Raw genomic sequence first — 19,848 nt, 5'->3', positions numbered from 1 at the left:
TTATCAAAATTAGAATTAATCTTTAATTTACGGGTTTGAGAAATAATAAATGAGAGCATGTCATTAACTGCATTTTGACAGAAAAAAATCAGGCCAACAGGAGAAAGAGACGTTTAAATAACTCATTAAGCATTTATATATTTAATCAGTTCTATGCATGTTTATAATATTTTTACTTTTCTGCATTTAATCCATCTTATGTTGATGTAATAGCGAGGACACATCTCATGTTCATTTTTGAAGCCCTGATGATCAAAACAAATTAAAATACACTCAAATACAAAAGTTAGTATTTGAAAAAACTCATACAAACAGCAGTGCTGAAGGCAGCCTCATCAGAGTAGCAGGACTTATCAGAGTAGTGCAAACACCTTTAAACACCTCCTTCTTTCCAACAGGAAGTGAAATGTGGTAACTGAAAGACAATAAAGATCTCACACGGGAGCTTTTTGGTCACTTGAGGTCACAGGAGACTCCACTGCTGAAAACAAGGTACAGAAGTTCCCTCATCAAGCAGTTGTTTTTCTACATCCTCTCCTGCTTTTGTGTTTAAAAATCTGCAGAGACAGAAAGCTGTGGTTTTTCAGTCTCTTGGTCTTGTGCGCACATTGTTAACTTATGTGCCATGTCACTTATTTGGTAGAACAGAAAAAGTAAGAGGTAAATGATTACACAGCGGTGGTAGAGATTAAAGGTGTTACAATGTTTGTTCCCGTCGCTGGGACTTAACAGTCTTTGTTTTTCTCCAGGACTGCTGGATAATGGCTGCTCTCAAGGCTTTTCTCCCTCTTGCCGTCTGTCTCCTAATGTGTCACCTTACTCTTGCTATAAACAACGCTCCCTGCCAGCCTTCCAAATCAAACAACGGCTTCAACACCTTCGTCAGTCGCCACATTCCCCCCGGTACTCCTAATAATCTGGACCAGAATGCATGGGAGGCCTTCATCAAGAATATCGGGGGCTGTTCCAGACCCACACAGTCGTTCCTGTCCCCAAGCTTTCTGGACGGAGTTAAGGCTGTCTGCACCAACAAGGGGGGGGTCATACACAAGGGCAACCTGTGCATCAGCCGGCTGCCTTTCAGTTTTGTCACGGCGAGGATTGATCCAGGGACGTGCGGCATCAGGAGTGTCCAACGGGAAACCAAATATCTGATCCTGGCCTGTGACGAGATCGCCAACCAGTGCCTGCCGGTCCATTTTGAGGGAAACAATAAAAGTATAAGACCAGACAACAACGCCAGAGGCTGCCAGGAACCACACACCGGTGATGATGCTCCCAGCTTTAAAATGACGTGGGTCTGGTTGCTATCTGCTCTTCTTGTTATCGTTTATGGCTATCAACGTTGATTTGAGAAACTAGTTAGGACAATGAGACTTCTGAATAATAGAGTGTTTGTTTTTCTATCTATACTAATCTTAAATCAGCAACGTATCAACCATATGTTTTGAAAGGGAAAAACATTTATGTAATGTGTAATATTCCACTATTTCATGCCTGTGAATCTGTCAGGTTCCATTACTGGGAGATAATGAGAAGGGTGGTGCTCTAAAGATTATTTTACATTGAAAGGCATACATTTATTTGCTGTATAAAATTGATTTAATTAAATTTTATACATTTATGGTATGATTAAATAATCAAGAAATTTGAAATTCATCCACAGCAATTTATTTTCAGTGTGTAATATGTGATATAGATCATTGTAACAACTCAACCCTGAACATAGAGCATAATCTGGACAGTCTATAATAGAAAAACAACAGAAACAAGGGAAAACTGCCGTCTATGACCAATTAAGAATAGGAGTTACCTTTCTATTATTTTACATGTAAACTGTCTTTTTGGATGCATGTGACTAAATGAGGATGTAGGCTGATGTTGGTTAGGTTGTTTTTTTTCATATCAGCTGTTAGCATCCACCAAATAAGAAATTGGCAACCTCACCTGCTTTATTCTTTCATTGTGTGTACATGTACGTGTGTACGTGTATGTGTACGTGTGTGTGTGTGTGTGTGTGTGTGTGTGTGTGTGTGTGTGTGTGTGTGTGTGTGTGTGTGTGTGTGTGTTGTCCTGACCAAATTTCCCAACAGCTATTTCTAAGCGGGTAAATATTTTGTTGAAAATTTAGTCTGGAGCAAAGAAATCGTACAAAATGTCCACATATTGTTGAAAAGATTTACACTTGAATTGTAATTACCATTATCTTTTAAAGATGTTTTACCGAGTTGCTGATGCATTATTTTAATAATAAATAACTCATTAAATGTATATCTATATATTCATTTCTTACATTTTGTTTTACAAAGTTAAGAAAGTGATCTTTAAGTGAAGCTGGTGTTGCACATAAAATATGATCCCAGTCTTTTCCACACAGTGAGGCCTACAGCTTATTATTTAAACACTGGAATCAGATTGATACTTCCCGAAGCCCATTAAGATGATGAGTTACTGTAGATTTAACTGGAAATACCTTAGTTTTGATGTGTCTATTTAGACGTATTTAGCAGAAAATATACCATAAACATATTTTATTGATACTTGTACTTGTATTTTATATTTAGTAAACCTGTGGAAAGGTGAAACACACCCACACACACACACACACACACACACACACACACACACACACACACACACACACACACACACACACACACACACACCACACAGAGTGAGAAATCCCCAAATAACTCACTGGACCTAAAAACAGGTATTTATGGCTGTAACTGGATCTCCTCATGCTCTAGAGCACACCCTTGTGGACAGATTTAAGTAGTGTGCACACACACACACACACACACACACACACACACTTTAGTCCCCTCCCTCTTTCTCACAGGAAGTGAAATGTGAAACTAACTGAAAGACAGAAGAAAGATCTCACGCGGGAGCTTTTTGGTAACTCTGAGGTCACAGGGGACTCCACTGCTGAAAACAAGGTACAGAAGTTCCCTCATCAAGCAGCTGTTTTTCTACATCCTCTCCTGCTTTTGTGTTTAAACTACTGCAGAGACAGGAAGCTGTGGTTTTTCAGACTCTTGGTCTTCTGCGCACATTGTTAACTTATGTGCCATGTCACTTATGTAACAGATTACACAGCGATGATAGAGATTAAAGGTGTTACAATGTTTGTTTCCACTTCTGTGAGTTAACAGTCTTTGTTTTTCTCCAGGACTGCTGGATAATGGCTGCTCTCAAGGCTTTTCTCCCTCTTGCCGTCTGTCTCCTAATGTGTCACCTTACTCTTGCTATAAACGACGCTCCCTGCCAGCGTTCCAAATGGAACAACGGCTTCAACACCTTCGTCAGTCGCCACATTCGCCCCGGTACTCCTAATAATCTGGACCAGAATGCGTGGGAGACCTACATTAAGAATAATGGGGGCTGTTCCAGACCCACACAGTCGTTCCTGTCCCCAAGCTATCTGGACAGAGTTAAGGCTGTCTGCACCAACAAGGGCGGGGTCATACACAAGGACAACCTGTGCATCAGCCGGGAGCCTTTCGATTTTGTCACGGTGAGGAGTGAGCAGGGGACGTGCGGCATCAGGAGTATCCAACGGGAAACCAAATATCTGATCCTGGCCTGTGAGGAGATCGCCAACCAGTGCCTGCCGGTCCATTTTGAGGGAAACCCTAAAAGTACAAGACCAGACAACAACGCCAGAGGCTGCCAGGAACCACACACCGGTGATGATGCTCCCAGCTTTAAAATGACGTGGGTCTGGTTGTTATCTGCTCTTCTTGTTATTGTTTATGGTTATCAACGTTGATTTGAGAAACTAGATGGGACAATGAGACTTCTGAACAAGAGAAAAAACTTAATTTGAAAAGTGTTTGTTTTTCTATCTATATTATTCGTAAATCAGCAATGTATCAACAATATATTTTGAAAGGGAAAAACATTTATGTAATGTGTAATATTCCACTATTTCATGACTGCTAATCTGTCAGGTTCCATCACTGGGAGTGAGTTACAGAAATAAGTGCATGAATGGCGCAGATGTGACACTGAATTAAATTCAATGTTTATTTTACATTAAAAAGGCATACATTTAATTGCTGTATAAAATGGATTCAATTAAAGTTTTTTAATTTATAATATGATTAAATAGACAAGAAATTGGAAATTCATCCACAGTCTTCACAGCGATTTATTTTCAGTGTGTAATATGTGATACAGATCATTGGAACAACTCAACCCTGAACACGAAGCATAATCTGGACAGTCTATAATGGAAAAACAAGAGAAACAAGGGAAAACTGCCGACTATGACCAATAAAAGACTACATTTGTGTGACAACACCCACGGATATCGGTTCAAATGTTGGCTTGATCTCTGGATCATAAATGTTTGTTGTGAAACTCAGACTTCATGTGAGAAGCTTGTTCAAATACAAACACCACCAAAACCAATTGTTTGTCAGAACTTAAAGATTAGAGAACAAAACCATCACTAGTACTGGGAGGCAGTGATTCACATTCGTAAACAGTGAGAAAGTGCCTCATCAAAACTGCAGAAGATAACTGCAACTGATGCTCTGATAAGATTTGATTTCCAAACCAAAATAATGAAAGAAGACTTGACTTTAATCTATAATTGTTGCTACACTCAAAGATTGTGGTCTAAATCTAAAATGCAATGGAAGATGAAGAAATTAACAATTTATGTAATGAAAACTGTTTTCTGAGACAATGTATTCTGACCTGAAAACTCAAGTAATATTTCTTTGCTTTGCACTCTGGGGCATATGCTCTCTGCCAACATGAAGGCATTAAAGTAGTTAAAGTATTTCACTGTGTTGAAGGTAAAAGTAGCTTATTGGGCAGAGAATAGAGTATTGGAAAATCAGACTATTTCACGCACACACTATCAATTAGCCTCCACGTGCTCTCCTCTCATGCTGATACTCTCGACACACAGACGATGGCAGTATTGCACAAATTTGTTACAGAAAGCGGTAAAAAAAAAAAAGGAGTCAGTTTTCTATTATTTTACATGTAAACTGTCTTTTTAGATGCATGTGACTAAATGAGGATGTATGCTGATGTTAGTTCGTTTTTTTTTTAATATCAGCTGTTTGCATTCACCGAATTAGAAATACAAATTTGAGCACACTAATCAACCAGGTATGTCTCAGATGGAGGTTTTTTCCATCTCTCTCTCTCTCTTTTCCACTCAGATTCTCTAATGTCTTTCCATGCTGGAAGCCTACAATAACTTAGTATCTTTTCCTTAAACCTGACATTTAAAATATAACCTTTGACAAGTCTGGATTAGCCTGCTACGAGTATTTAATGATTAAGACGTTGATTAAACTCAGATTAATTTAGTAAAACGCACAATGAAATCACAATATTTACTGAAGTAAAGAAGGCTTTAAAACTACATTTTGATTCATGGACCCTCTACAATATTATTCTATAATGCAGGTGTTGCCTTAAGGATTTGATCGATTCAGATTATGAAATGCTCGCTAGTGTCCTCCTCCATTTTTATTTATTATCTTAGTTAACTGAAGTCAATAAGGCATGCATTAGGACCAGCTGATAGTGAAGTTTATGAGCGCCCTCTGCTGGACCATAAGGTAAACTACTTAACGGTCAGATTGCACATTTTTTAAACAGGTCATTACAGTTTAAAGTTTTTAATTTCAAATTGAAAGTGACAGTCCATTGGCAGTATTTGGCCTTTGGCTGCGTTACCTGCTTTGCCTGGTTGCTATCCCAGCATTGACCTTTTTCACTGTCTAAACTCTATGGAAACTTTGACCGATCCTTATTTCTAAATCAATTTCCTTAACCCCACTGCAGTTTTAAAAAAAACAAAAAAACATTTTCCCACAGGGCATCAGGAGAAATGATGAAACCTAATGTCTAAAGCTTTTTCTAATGCAATCAACCTGCCCATCTTTGCTTCCAAAGCTGATTACGTTCCCAGTGTCAAGTAACAACTAACAACTCTACACACTGTGATCATTGAAACAAAACCTTTGCAAAAAAGTTTGTCTTACTCCAGAAGAAGATTAGAGATGAAACTTCAGTATCCAAGGCCAACATCAAGCTCTTATTTGTACTGCAGACACTGAGCATGCAGATGCAGCTCAAAATGTTCAATTGTTTTGGGTGCATGAACTGCACATGTGTTTGAGCAGGAAGTAGTGCTCACAAACGATTCCCTCAGAAGATATGCAGCCCTGGCCTTGTGAAACTTCAACTTTCCACTCTGCCACAGTGCATCATTGTACACCCTTTCCCTCTATCTTTTTCTCCCTCGTGATTCTGTTACAGAGACAGAAAATACAAGTGTTTCTTAGTTAACAGTTAAGTTTTCAATTTATTTTGAATTATTACAAGTTCCTGGCAAAGTCATATGATCATGAAGAGATCACGGGACGCTCCTAAACTTTACTGCCCAGTGGCACCAGGGAATGGTAGAGTTGCTATACAAGACAATTAAAAAAAACAATGAAACACATAAATAAGTTACCATTTCGTCAGTTCATTCTGGAGACTTTAGGGACCCACAGTGGTCACATACAGTAACAGTGACCAGAGGTTGACCTCCAGTGAAATATTCAACTATGGCCCTTCCTAATCCATGACATCATCATAGGGTCTCTCACACACACACACACACACACACACACACACACACACACACACACACACACACACACACACACACACACACACACACACACACACACACACACACACACACACACACACACACACACACACACACACACACACACTGTGTCTGAGGAAAAAGCAAAAGCTAACAACAATCGTTGACTCGGGTCAAAGAGGAAAGGCAAAGGGAGAATAAAAGAATGAGTGCAGAGTGAGAGGCGGTGTGAGGGTGGAGGGGCAGAGCGGTAGGATGCAAGAAGGAGGGGTAACACAATTAAAAAAACCGGGCTGCACTTTTAATGAACTTTTTCGGTCATAAAATAAAGTGAAAAGCAGCGAAGGTCTGTGAACCAGCGCTTGTTTCTCTTCTCGTCTTCCCCTCATCCCACTTCTACTCCAGACCACTTATGCTCGCTGTACTTCACACAACCGTCCTCACAAACATCTCTATCTACTTTACTTCCTCTATTTACATATTTCACCTCCCTCTTCTAAATCCTTCCCTTCTGTTGTCCTCTATCTTCCTGTTGAGCGTAAAGCAATTCACCATCATTCAGCCCATACAATGGGGTTTTACAGCGCTGTTGTCACGTAGCACCTCAGAGGGGCCGTGGGGCTCGTTAAACTGTAGGTGGCAGCGACAGAGCAGACAAACTGCAAAAAAAGAGGGGAAGATAGGATCATAAACGGGACCAAATTAAAAAGCACTTCCACAAAGCAAACATATTCAGCACAATTTCAGTTCTTCTTCTTCTTCCTACTCTGACCGCTCTCAGCTCTCGCTCAGTCTGCGTCCAGACCAGCCCATAACAAATGAGCGCGATAATTAGAACCACAAAGACTCGAGGGGGAGGGAAGAGAGATTTTAGGAGTTTGGGGGGGGGGCTGAAGGACAAAAGGAACAGAGTGTGAGTAATACAGGCGTCTGGGTGCAACTGCTCAGGCATCTGGAGGTTCAGTCTCATGTACACAAGAGACTCAGCTTGACTCATGTACACACTCACACACACTTACTGCCCACTCTCAGGCTTTAAATAAAAATAAAAAAAATCCTGTGTACACTGATGAGATGTGTGTGGGCAGGATTCAAAGAAATGTCTGACACACTATGTTTGATTCTTGTTAAATTCCATTTTATCCAAGAAGAATAATAAATGACTAACAAATTTCAACACACACAGGCACACACACACACACACACACATACACGGCCTTATCTAGCCATGAAAAAAAACCAAAACCTGTTTTTATTTCAGGATTTTGGCAAGCTGTGATTACATCATCGACAATATAACCAACACGCAAGGACAAATATCCTGCACATGCAAACTTTTAATCTTGATTCTCTTTCCCCTTTCCTGCTCTTATCTTCTTCCTCTCTCTCTTTGTTCCCTGCCTCTCACTTCCAGGTTTGTCGGTCGTTATATGCTGCCGTCTCCTCCGCTCTAATCAAACCCACATGAGTTTGGTGGGTCAGCATGCCAGCACCCCACAGAGCCCCACACACTTTGGTCTGTGACTGTTTGTTGTGCACAAATGTTGTGCATGTCCAACAGAGAAGTGGCTCACAAACATTGTGGCCCTGTGGGACTCCTTAAAATGAATCTGTGGGCTGTGAGGGATTTCTGCATGTCAGACTATCATTTTTAGAGGCCTGAGGAGGCAGAGCTGTGCAGTATTTCACAAGAAAAGAGCAGAGATTAAAGAAACGGACCCCACTTTGTGTCACGGAACAGATTTTGTTTCTTTCCCATTTAATCTTCTCTCAACCCCTCAGATTTATTTTACTTGGGGAGGTTATAAGTGGCTAGTGGCTTTCTCTGACGCTAAAGGCCAGTGATAATGACTTCCAGGAGCTGGCGGTGGGGAAGGCCAGGGTCAAGTTCACATCTGGGATTACCAGGGTTCCTGGGGTGAGCAGTTTTTACTGGAGGTCATCTGGATGATAAAGGTTGAGAATGCCACTGAAGTGTGACTTTACTACGGACTCATCACACTTTCTCATGCACAAGCTTTAACTTGTGCAGGCAAGCTGCTCCTTGGAAAAAAAAAGATGATTGCAGCAAAAGGGCACCACTATACTTAACATACAGCAAATGTTCCATGAAGTATAACATTATAGTTTCACATTACGCACCAAGAAAAGTTCACGTTGGGACAGCAAATAGTCTGTAGACAGTGTGGATGTTCCACAGTCATGGTGCAAATCTGTGTCATTTGAATGAGGAGGGAAATAGGAAACAAAAAGCAGCAAAAGATGAAGTCATTTTTTCTGGCGTCGTCAAGGTTTTCTTTGTCTTGAACTCATGCTGATACGAGTCAAACTTTACTGCAAACAAGTCACAATACTCATTGTTTTGTTTGCCTGTGATACAGCATGTGAATCTTTGCGTTGGCATTTGGAGATATCAGTTACCAACAAGGCATGATGTAGGTATGAGGCTAAGCACAGAGAGATGAAGATGAAGGAACAAAAGAAGTGAACAGTATATGGGCGGATAATAGTTGGAGGGGAACATAAGGAAACGAAGAGGAGTGAAATAAAGTTGGCACCAGAGGAGCAAACTAATACCTCCTTCACCTCCGAAGACAGAGGAGTCTCTCTTTACATATGTCGCCTTCATTCTTTCACTGTTTCTCAACCTCTCCATCTCTGTCACTATCTGTTTGCCTTTGATCTCGCAGCTCTCTCCGTCTCTGTCTCTCTTTGCTGACTCGCTCTCGCTATCCTTTTTCTCCGCAACAATGAGATAAAAAATGACCTGCACTCTAGTCTAACTTTCTCACTAACGTTTACCCCTTTCTCTTCCATCCTCTCCCCTTCTGTTTTCCCCTTCTCCCTCTCTTCAGTATGTTTGAGGAATGTGTCAGTCCAGCACAAAAGAACAAAAGCTTGACAGGAGGAGGAGGAGGAAGAAAAGGAGGGGGGGGAGAAGAGAAAGTTGAGTGAGGTAAAGGAGAGTCAGAAAGGAAAAGGGGAAATGGAGGGAAGAAATGAGTGGAGAGAAAAAAAGGTTGAGAGGAGCAGAGCACGGTTGAGTGGGTCTGAATGCTGAGCTGTGCTTTGTCATCACGTGCTGACATGCAGCATCACACACATTTCAGAGCTCTTTATCAAGCCCCCTCCGGACAGCACGCACACACGATGGGTGAGGCTGTTGCTGTGTGCTGCACGGCTGCCTGTTTGATTCAGCGGCCGTTGATGCATTTCTTGTTGTGTCATGGTAATATGCTAATGGCCTGCAGCGAGGCTGAAGATGAATTTTCCCAGCACCAGACAGCCCTCTATTGTAACCTTTGTGTTTGCATCACTCACTTTCAAACTGGGGGCATGATCAATTCCCTCTCTCTGAACAGGCCATGTTGGACAGACCACCATAGCAGCAGTGAAGCAGCCTGATGCTTATATCAGTGATATAAGCATCAGGCTGCCTCACTGCTGCTTCTTGTATTCGATGTACCCATCCCACCTGTACACGGTTCTTTAACTGTTCTATTTCCTCGTGGTCAGAGCCCTCAAGGGGTTAACAACTGCGAGTCAAAAAGTTGAACTATATGTGAAAGGGGAAAAAAAAGAGGATTGGGGATCGGAGAGGAAATTACAGTTGATATGGTTGTCTGATCTGATGGCTCACCTTGGACCAGGAGTAACTTGTGAGGGCATGCTGCGATTGTGGCATGGTGTGTGGCCAATAAGGAGTGTGAGTGGGAGTATGTGTGGGAGTACGTGTGTGCGTGTGCGTGCGCGCGCTGATAAAGGAAACAATGAGAGAGCTTTGTTCACATCAAACAGAGCCGCCGGGCTGGTGCAAGGCGCTGGATTTAGACGCAGGTCTGTGCGTAAAAGCGCGTATCGCGTTACCAAATATCAATCTGAGGCTAATACTCACCTTTGTTAGCTAGTGTATCTGTGTTAAAAGTCTGGCACTGATCCGGTGTATTAGCTATGTGTGTGTGTGTGTGTGTGTGTGTGTGTGTGTGTGTGTGTGTGTGTGTGTGTGTGTGTGTGTGTGTGGTGTGGATGACCCCCCTCTTTTCCCCAAGTCGCCCGGTTTTCCTCGCGCTAATTCGCCGTGCAGTGTAGCGGATGGGATCATCCATCAAGAGTCAATAGTTAACGTAGGCTTTGTCCCATTGCCATCCATCATCAGCGCGTGCGTGCTTGCTTGTGTGTAGACATATTGTGTGTGTGTGTGTGTGTGTGTGTGTGTGTGTGTGTGTGTGTGTGTGTGAGAGAGAGAGAGTGCGTGCTCTTTATAGGACTACCTCCGACCCCGCGGGCCCCTGACCCTTCCCCACTGGTCCGTCTGACGCGCTGTTCCAAACGCCCCGGCGTCTCCTCCTCCTCTTTACCCTTTCTTCCGTCCGAGCAGCGGGGGCGAAAAGCTCTGAGGAGACACCGCCGACGTGCGCCAATCCCACCTCTTACTTTAATATCTGCTCTCTCTCTCTCTCTCTCTCTCTCTCTCTCTCTCTCTCTCTGCCTCCCTCCTGGGCTCGGGGTGTTCTTTCCTCTGACGGAGGCCCCGTTAAATGGATAGCCCACCGGTCGAGGCCAGAAGCTGTATCCCATTACCACCGCTTTTATTTTTATGACACACCGCCGTGCGCGGCGCACTGGAAGCCGGGGGGGGGGGGGGGGGGGGGTGAACTTGGCCTCTCTGTCTCTCTCCTCACGAACACACACCCTCTCTCTATCACACACACACACACACACACACACACACACACACACACACACACACACACACACACACACACACACACACACACACACACACACACACACACACACACACACACACACACACACACACACACACAGCTCTGCTCTCCTCTCCAGCCAGTCTGCCAGTTGACTGGTTCTTCCTTCGCACCGCCCTGCCAAGACGACATGTTCTATCAACAGTCTGGCCTGGCAGACATTCTTACTGTTTGCACTGTAAACGTTCAGCGCATTGAAGTAATTCATTCAACAAGATCTGTTACTGCCTGCAATGCAAGGGGCAACACACATCACACGCATAGTAGTATGTTTAATATGAAATAAAGCGCACAGGGCCGTCAGGGCGCGGTCACTGGCAATTCAAGGTACGCGCGTGGATGAGAGGCGTCTCCAAATGTTGCCTATGAGCCGCTCTAAAATGCACATGTTGCCTTCAGGGGCGGGGTCAGGTTGGCGTGCGGGGCGTGTCCGTACAGAAAGGGGCGTGTGCAACCCTGCACAAGTATCTTTGCTTTCTGTGCCATTCATTTGTAGCGCAGCCACTTGTACAGTGCACCGGCACATAGGTAAGACAAGAGCTCCGACGGTCGCTCACTCATCCCGGGAAGAGGGCAGAAGGATCTGGACGCGCAGAGTCAAACCACCCGGCGCGCCCACACAGCCAGAGCAGATCCATAAGGGACAGCTGGAGCATTACTGACGCGCAGACACAGCGGCGCACCGACCACACTTGGACCTGACAGTGCACCTATTAATCGGCAAAACTACCTTCAGCCTCAACATGGAGCGCACCGTCCCTGATTTCTCTGGCACCTGGGAGATGAAGAGTTCTGAAAACTTTGAAGAACTTTTGAAAAAGTTGGGTAGGTGATAGAATATATATATATTTATTTATTTTTTCTAAAAAAAAAAAAACTCAATGTGGCAGCTGGACTCATTTTTTTTGTTGCGCGTGAGTGGTTTCTAATTAAGCTTTTATTTCTGTGCGTAATGAGATCAGACCGTGTCAGTTTGTGTCAAATCAAACTGTAGCTCTCTCGGCACATTTATAGGTCAGATCTTCATCTGTGCCCGTGCATCAGTGAGGATCACCCTCTGTACCGCATTGGTGGGGGTCTTTGTCATTCTGCAGAACCCAAAACTCAGTGCTTGGCCTCCAGCCAGCATCATCCCCCCCCCCCCCCTTGGCCTCCCTTACTAACACAATAGAGACAAACGGCGGCACATCTGTCTGTGTCGTAGCCGCAGATTGTGTGTGTGTGTGTGTGTGTGTGTGTGTGTGTGTGTGTGTGTGTGTGTGTGTGTGTGTGTGTGTGTGTGTGTGTGTGTGTGTGTGTTGAAGAGGACCGTATGGCTCGATACAGTGCGGGACAGTCGCGTCATTATCTGAAGTGGCAGTCGGGACAAACACCTGCTGCTGAGATTCACACTGTTTTTAAACATCATTGCTGCATATGGAGTCTGGACATGCACCAGGGTGTGTGTGGGTGGGTGTGTGTGTGTGTGTGTGTGTGTGTGTGTGCGTGTGTGCGTGCGCGCGCGCGACGTCAGAGCCGTCTGTCGTTAAAATCCAATACTTCTTAAATGACTTGCCAGTGCACACCTGAAATTCATATCCAAAGAGAGCTGACTGACACACGGACACACAAAGTCTACTGCAAAAAAGAAGGTTATTGAAATATCTGTCAAGTGGCACTATTTTTTCTGAATAAAGACATCCCTGTGCAGGACTGTACTTTAAAATCCAAATTTCTCTGTTACACTGATCTACCACTTAGCGTTTAATGTAACTGTCTTTTTATCTCCACCTCCCTCTGCGTGTGTGTAAGGAATAAAGTGGGGGGCTATAACATAAGTAAAGATGAGAATGTGATGATATGGCACCGTGCACAACAATGAGGGTGCATATTTTTGAGAGTGAATACAGATTTATGCTTGTTTGCGCTTGCTATATGTACTTGTGTGCAAAAGGGGGAGGAACTTCAACAGAAATGCAGGTTAAACTCCCTTATGTGACACTAGTCTACCCAGAAAATGAATAAAACCATCACCGCACGAGTCAGTTCCTCTGCACTGGCATGGCTGACGGAGAGGAAAGGCTCTTGGTTTCATTAGGGAACAAAGTGCAGCTGGACGCAGCCTGTCAGCACCCAGCACCCTCCTTCCCTCCATCCTCTCTTCCTTGACTCACTCCTACTCTCCTCCCCTTGTCTCCCCGTGTCCCAAATGCTTCCTCTGCCCTCTGCTCTTTGACCTCTGACCGTGTGTCTATCTGTGTGTCCTAATGTCGCCGGGTCTGTGTGAATTTAAGCATTTTGGTAACAGCTTTGCAAAAGTCTGCTCAGTTAATTTCTAACTTTTAACAACTGGCAGTTACTTGAGGAGTTTTTCCAAATGGTTCTCAGGCCGGCCCTTGACTCCTCTCTTCAGTCTGAGTAAACGTAATCGTAACTTTTAAGAAGGTGACTTTTTTATTCTCAAGCGGTGTTACATTTTCAACTGAGGTTTCTGGAGCAACATAAGAAGGCATTTTAAGGTCAATTGTCAATTTTTAAGGTTGACAATGTTCTTTATGATGTAAATCCAATACATAAGTTATGAGAGTGGGTACCAAGTTCTTTTTGTTTTGTTTCGTTATTTATAGAAGCTTGTTTTGTGTTTTAAGGCTAAATCCATACATTACCAAATTTGGGATAAGTTATTTTGTTTCTCAGTACTTCGCCCAAAATAACGCAAATGGTTTAAGGGCAATGATACCAATGATATAAGACAGAGCAAAGCAGCTCATCCCCACATTTTTAGAAACTGGAAAAAGCAAAAATTGGTGGAAATTAATTCTCTATTGATTGACAAATTGAATAATCGACAATCATTTCTGTACTATAACCGCCTTTACCACCACATTAAATAAAAGTTGCAATGCCACAGTGTATAAATACTCCATCATAACTAAAGAAAACTTCTCACAGAAACTGACGCATTATTAGAGATGAAACTATCTAACAGCATAATAATAATAATACGTTAATAATATGGAAAATAAATAAATGATATATGAGAAAAGACGTTAATAAGACACTGACTCCGTCACATTGTACAGTCTGATGGAAGAGGTGCTAATCAGTTTTACACTATTAAATAATTAATCTGCATATAATAATAATTATTAAATATGCACATAAATACTGTGTTGTGTGTGTAGCATATACAGTGTGCAGCCTGAGGATCCAGCTGCATGCTGAATGACTGTGCATTTCGGGGTTTGTATATATTTACCCTCGGTGACAGGTGGGAATGTATGAGAGGTGAGAAGTGCGAAACCCAACTCGACAGCAGATACACGCGGGACGACGTACACAAACTTCCCCTCACACTTGGGCAGAGATCTTCACACACACAGACCACTGCCCCTTGTCTGTCTGACCCCCCTCCTTTCTCCCCACCCTCCCTCCCTCCTTCCCTCCCTCCCTCCCTCCCTCTGCACCCGTCTGCTCCTGGTTCTCTCCCCTCCTCCCCCCCCCAGGCTGTGTAATCAGTTTCACTGCAGCACACTATGAGAATATGAGTGTGCTATCTCTCTTTGGTTAAAAAAAAAAAAAAAAAAAAAGGAGAATAATGCAGATTACACTTCAGACTGTTCAAATCCCCACATTAGTCTGTGTGTTTAAGTCTATGTGTGTGCAAAGATGATCAAGTCAGAGGAGAATGCAGATGTGCTGGGGATGACCTCATTGTTTCCTCTGTCATCATTATTGGACAGAGCTGTGCAATGCTGGGCTTCTCCTTTTACCCTGAGTGTGCAGGGGAACACACATTAACACCACACTACTCACACACACACACACACACACACACACACACACACACACACACACACACACACACACACACACACACACACACACACGGCCCGCGGTTATACATAATTTGGTAAAAATGAGTTTAGCTTGCCTTGCTCCTGAGGGCTGAATCCTATAGTATAAACCAACAGTGTGGCACAAAAAAAGATCTGCCTCGTTGTAGTTGTGTACTGCTTGCATGGGAATATCCATTCAAAGTATCTACAACAGTTTGTGTTTACTCGTGTCTTTGTGTGCAAATTCTCTTCTAATATATAGTCAGTCGAGTATTGTCATTTTCTCCTTTTTTCTTACTTGAATGTGTGTTTTTTCTAGGTGTGAACATGATGTTGCGTTTAATTGCCGTGAAGGCAGCCTCCAAGCCGCTGGTGGAGATCACGCAGGACGGAGAGACGCTGTCCATTAAAACCTCAACCTCAGTCCGCACCACCCACATCACTTTTACTGTGGGACAGGAGTTCAACGAGGCCACGGTGGACGGACGTCCCTGCACGGTACACAGCACTACTTTCTTTGCACACACACACACACACACACACACACACACACACACACACACACACACACACACACACACACACACACACACACACACACACACACACACACACACACACACACACACACACACACACACACACACACACACACACACACACACACACACACACACACACACACACACATAAGCAAACACACACCAAATAATAAATGGGTGTTTTGGGAGGGAACTGTCCAGATTACATCAATGTGTTTCATTTGGCTTTTCATCATATTTGGACTGATAACATATCTTCACTCCTCCCTTAGTCTCTGAAGGCCTATCATGCTACATTATACTCCTTCACACTCTTTACGACCCCTTTCAACTTCCCGCCGTCCCTTCGTTCCCCCCTCTTGCCCTTTCCTGCCCTCCGTCCCTCCCTGATTCTCCCCATTGGTTTCCCCGCTTCCCATACATGGCCTCTGTTTGGCCGTCTCCAAAGCAAACACATGCAACCAGCCAGCGCTCCGCTTTAGTAACAATGAGCGCATCACAAGTTATAACTTCTCAGTGATCGCCCTGCTCCACCTTTGTTGTTTTCTCCCTTTATTAGTCACTCTCTTATGCTCTCTCTTTCCCTCTGAATGGCACCATATACAAATATATATCCAACAAAGTTTTTTCTCTACGTCTCTGTCTACAGAGTTTTCCACGTTGGGAAACCGACAGTAAGATCAGTTGTGAGCAGACTCTGGCGAAAGGAGAAGGGCCTAAGACGTCCTGGACCCGAGAGATCACCAATGACGGCAAACTGATCCTGGTAAAGCACACAAACTATCCACTAAACCAGAGTTTATTTTTAGAAACAACAAGGGTAACGCTGTACATGGACATGTACATACTGTACATTGTCGAGATTACAGCGTCATTTTTTGTACACTTGGTGTATTAATAAAACTCTAAACTTTATGTACCTGTAGTGTTGTGGAAATGTTTTAGGCTTAAGTCAGACTAGAGTTACAAATCAACTTGTCTTTGAAAGAAACCTCTGTAGCTGCATTTGCATGATGCCTTTTTAGGCCCCTGAGGTGCTCCAGTCTTGCTTTTAGCTTCCTAAGAGCTAAGTAACTTGGCTAAAATGAAATCACGACTTTATTTGCAACAGCACACACAATACCAGTGTTTTTATTAATTAGCCATGTAATAATTTAATAAAATACTGAGTAACAGAATGAATGTGCCCTGTAGTTATTTAATACCCTGAACACCATATTTAAAAACCTCTTGAAGTGTACTTTAGTTTGTATATGTAAATTAATTATACCAAAAATAAACTGTAAATTCCCTGGAATATCGGTATTGTAACTCCATTTTTCCAATACTTCCTATGACATTATTGTCTCTAACATTTCTTACTTAATAGTTGCAGGGTATTTTTCACGATGACATTTTCACTATGCCTCTAATATGCAACTATTTGGGGGTTTTAACAATTGTACAGACATTTTTGTACAGGTAGTTCTGGTATATTATATATTAGAGCCTCATTTGTACATAAAAAACACACTGCAACTTACAGGCTATGAGGAAGCCTTGCCCTTAGAGTATATAATTATACAATTATGATTGAATACCATGATGTAAATCTAATTATTGTACTGGCAGAAGATGAGAGAGATTCTGTTGCAATAACAATTCACGTAGAGGCAACAGCTTGATGTCATGAAAGCCTGAGTGCAAACAGCGTCTGATCTGATCAGAACAGGGAAAACAAATAATTATGCTGTGAAGTATTTTGTGTAATGAAGGCTGATATGGAAACACTTTTCATTTTTCTTCTGAAAGCTACCAAAACAAGATGCCTGTCCACAAACATAACTATATATAATGAGAAACCCCAAACAGCTGGCATTTCAGGTTGACCAAAACTTCTTATGTATAAAAAAAATATTATTAGACCCAATATTGGTAAACCACTGCTGTGTCTCAAATAGCGTAAATGTGTACTTACACTTTAAATACTATAATTATATTTTGAGTGCATAATTGCTTTAACACCCGATGACAAATATGGCAAAATGCAGTTTACCATGAGTACCTGGATGGTGAACTCATAGCGGTCATAAAGTTGAGTGTGCAACGCTGGACAAACAAGCAGCTAAAAGTAAAATCATGTTAATTACGTTTAAAACAATTGTCAAAGGAGCAAATGTTGGTAATGCTTTTAGAAGAATGCAAACACAAGAATAGGAAGAAGAAACAGACAACTAGTAGTTATGGTAGTAGTAGTAGTAGCAGAGGTATCTAAACTGGACACAGTACAACCAGAGGACACATGTATCCTGCACTGTTTTCTGGAGTCATTTTTTTTGGTTTACAAACTGTGAAGAGAACAAGTATTTATGGGGCATAGCTGGCAGGGATCTAAAATCCAACACTCCAACACTCACGTTGCCTGTTTTGAACACTGTGTTCAAAACAGGCAACGTGAGATTATGTCTCAACTAATGGATACATTAAAAAAAACCTCTCAATTTGGAGGTTCAGAAAGAATCAACTTTGATGACTTGTTTTATGAAACACTGTTAATGTATATTCACATTGAACTGAGATAACCGAGCCATTATTTTAAACATCCACATTCTCCTCTCTTTTCAGACCATGGGAGCAGATGATGTGATATGCACCAGAGTCTACGAGCGACAATGAACAGGAGCACTTCTCACTTTTCTTCCTTCCAGCCAGCCACCCCCCCCTCCTGCATCACCACCTGCATCACTACACCCCCTTTGTTAAGGCAGCGCTTGGAGATTGCAGTCTTCAGTTTTATTCCATTATCTCTGTTAGCCTCACTATGTTATAAGTGTGGTAACATGCATGTCACATATCTACATGATGGTCTTAGCTCCTCACTTATCTGCCTATCTCTGCAGCTCTATCAAAAACGTGACCAGCTGGTTTTTAAACATGAAAATGTATGTTGGATTTGTTGACTGACAGCTCCATTTATTTGGCAGTGTGTGTATGTGTGTGTGTGGGGCAGCAGGAGAGGTGTGAGACTATATTTGTAGATGTGTAAACCAATCTTTGAGCTCTTCCAGTTTCAGGTCAGTTTTGATATGCACCTCCTCTCTGTTCCTTTAGCCATGCCCCACAATTTTAACCTTTTCTATCTCATGACGACATTTATATTTATTACTACACTAGGAGTCTGCTACAGAACTGCTAACGTTTTTACTTTGTGTCTCTTTTATATAAAATGTGATCATAGGAAACAACACTTTCTATGGGAAAACAATAAAGCACGTTATTAACTCAGCCTGACGTTGACTCTTGGCCCTCCTGTACTGAAAACCATTAGGTGCATAAGCAATTTAACAGAGCACATGTTTTATGGTTTGTGAGTGTAGCTGTGGAATATGTGCACATTAGATGGCTCCATTTTATTTTAGGCTTTCTGTCAGCTGTCTGCAACTAGAATAACTTGTCTGACCCCTCCCTCTTAGCCTCTCTCACTCGCTCTCAGTTTTTTGTCTCCCCATCGCTCCCATCCAACTCTCTCTCTATCAATCATATCTCTGCCACATGCCCTCATTATCCCTCCCTTGCAAAGTTTAAAGGCTGAATACTTTCCCTTTTTTTTTTTTTCTTTCTCTGTCTGCTCACTTTTATCCCACATTTTATATGGATCTGCCCATCCTGAAATTTCCCCTGGCATGTGAAGCAACGTACAGAGAGCCAGCTGTGGGACTGCAACTATTGGACACTGCTCAGCTTTGTTTCCATTTGACTTGCCAGTAGGTTGAATCTGGTTCATAGGTCTCTGGAAAGTCTCTAAAGGGCTGCTTGACTTAAAAAAATAGTGTCACATTTTGGGAACTATGCTATTCGCTTTCTCAACGAGACTTGGGCGCCCTAATGTGTATACTGTACATTTTGAAACTACAGCCAGCAGGCGGTTAGCTTAGCTTATGACAAAGACTGGAAAGAATTAGCCTGGCACCTCTAAGGCTCACTAATTAATCATGTTTGTTTAATTCACACAAAACCTGAAGTGTAAAAAATGACAATTCACCATTTTATGGAAGGTGATGTGCCAAATTATCAATTGGCAGGACCAACAATTTACGAGAGTCTTT

The 19,848-nt window shown here is 42.5% G+C and overlaps 2 protein-coding genes across 2 annotated transcripts; both read left to right on the top strand.

The window, feature by feature from the left end:
* Window positions 1-2,791: 2,791 nt before the first annotated feature.
* LOC129109954 (uncharacterized) lies at window positions 2,792-4,136 on the top strand. The gene is made up of 2 exons (XM_054622106.1): window positions 2,792-2,942; window positions 3,176-4,136. Exon 2 carries the CDS (start codon window positions 3,188-3,190, stop codon window positions 3,773-3,775), a length of 588 nt encoding a protein of 195 aa, XP_054478081.1. The 5' UTR covers window positions 2,792-2,942; window positions 3,176-3,187; the 3' UTR covers window positions 3,776-4,136.
* A 7,775-nt stretch (window positions 4,137-11,911) lies between these two features.
* On the top strand, window positions 11,912-18,982 carry crabp2a (cellular retinoic acid binding protein 2, a). The gene is made up of 4 exons (XM_054622050.1): window positions 11,912-12,228; window positions 15,541-15,719; window positions 16,413-16,529; window positions 18,368-18,982. The coding sequence occupies exons 1-4, from the start codon at window positions 12,147-12,149 to the stop codon at window positions 18,416-18,418; spliced, it is 429 nt and encodes a 142-aa protein (XP_054478025.1). The 5' UTR covers window positions 11,912-12,146; the 3' UTR covers window positions 18,419-18,982.
* The last annotated feature ends 866 nt before the right edge of the window (window positions 18,983-19,848 follow it).

This window comes from Anoplopoma fimbria, chromosome 20 (assembly GCF_027596085.1).
Source record: "Anoplopoma fimbria isolate UVic2021 breed Golden Eagle Sablefish chromosome 20, Afim_UVic_2022, whole genome shotgun sequence".
NCBI classification, from domain to species: Eukaryota; Metazoa; Chordata; class Actinopteri; order Perciformes; family Anoplopomatidae; genus Anoplopoma; species Anoplopoma fimbria.
This window is presented reverse-complemented; position numbering and strand designations above follow the sequence as displayed.

What these genes read in the sequence shown, in the direction of transcription:
- LOC129109954 (XM_054622106.1), top strand. Translation starts at nt 3,188, where the DNA reads ATGGCTGCTCTCAAGGCTTTTCTCCCTCTTGCCGTCTGTCTCCTAATG.
- crabp2a (XM_054622050.1), top strand. Translation starts at nt 12,147, where the DNA reads ATGGAGCGCACCGTCCCTGATTTCTCTGGCACCTGGGAGATGAAGAGT. An exon ending in AGAACTTTTGAAAAAGTTGG is followed by an intron (nt 12,229 to 15,540) that starts GTAGGTGATAGA and finishes TGTTTTTTCTAG; the next exon opens with GTGTGAACATGATGTTGCGT. An exon ending in TGGACGGACGTCCCTGCACG is followed by an intron (nt 15,720 to 16,412) that starts GTACACAGCACT and finishes CTCTGTCTACAG; the next exon opens with AGTTTTCCACGTTGGGAAAC.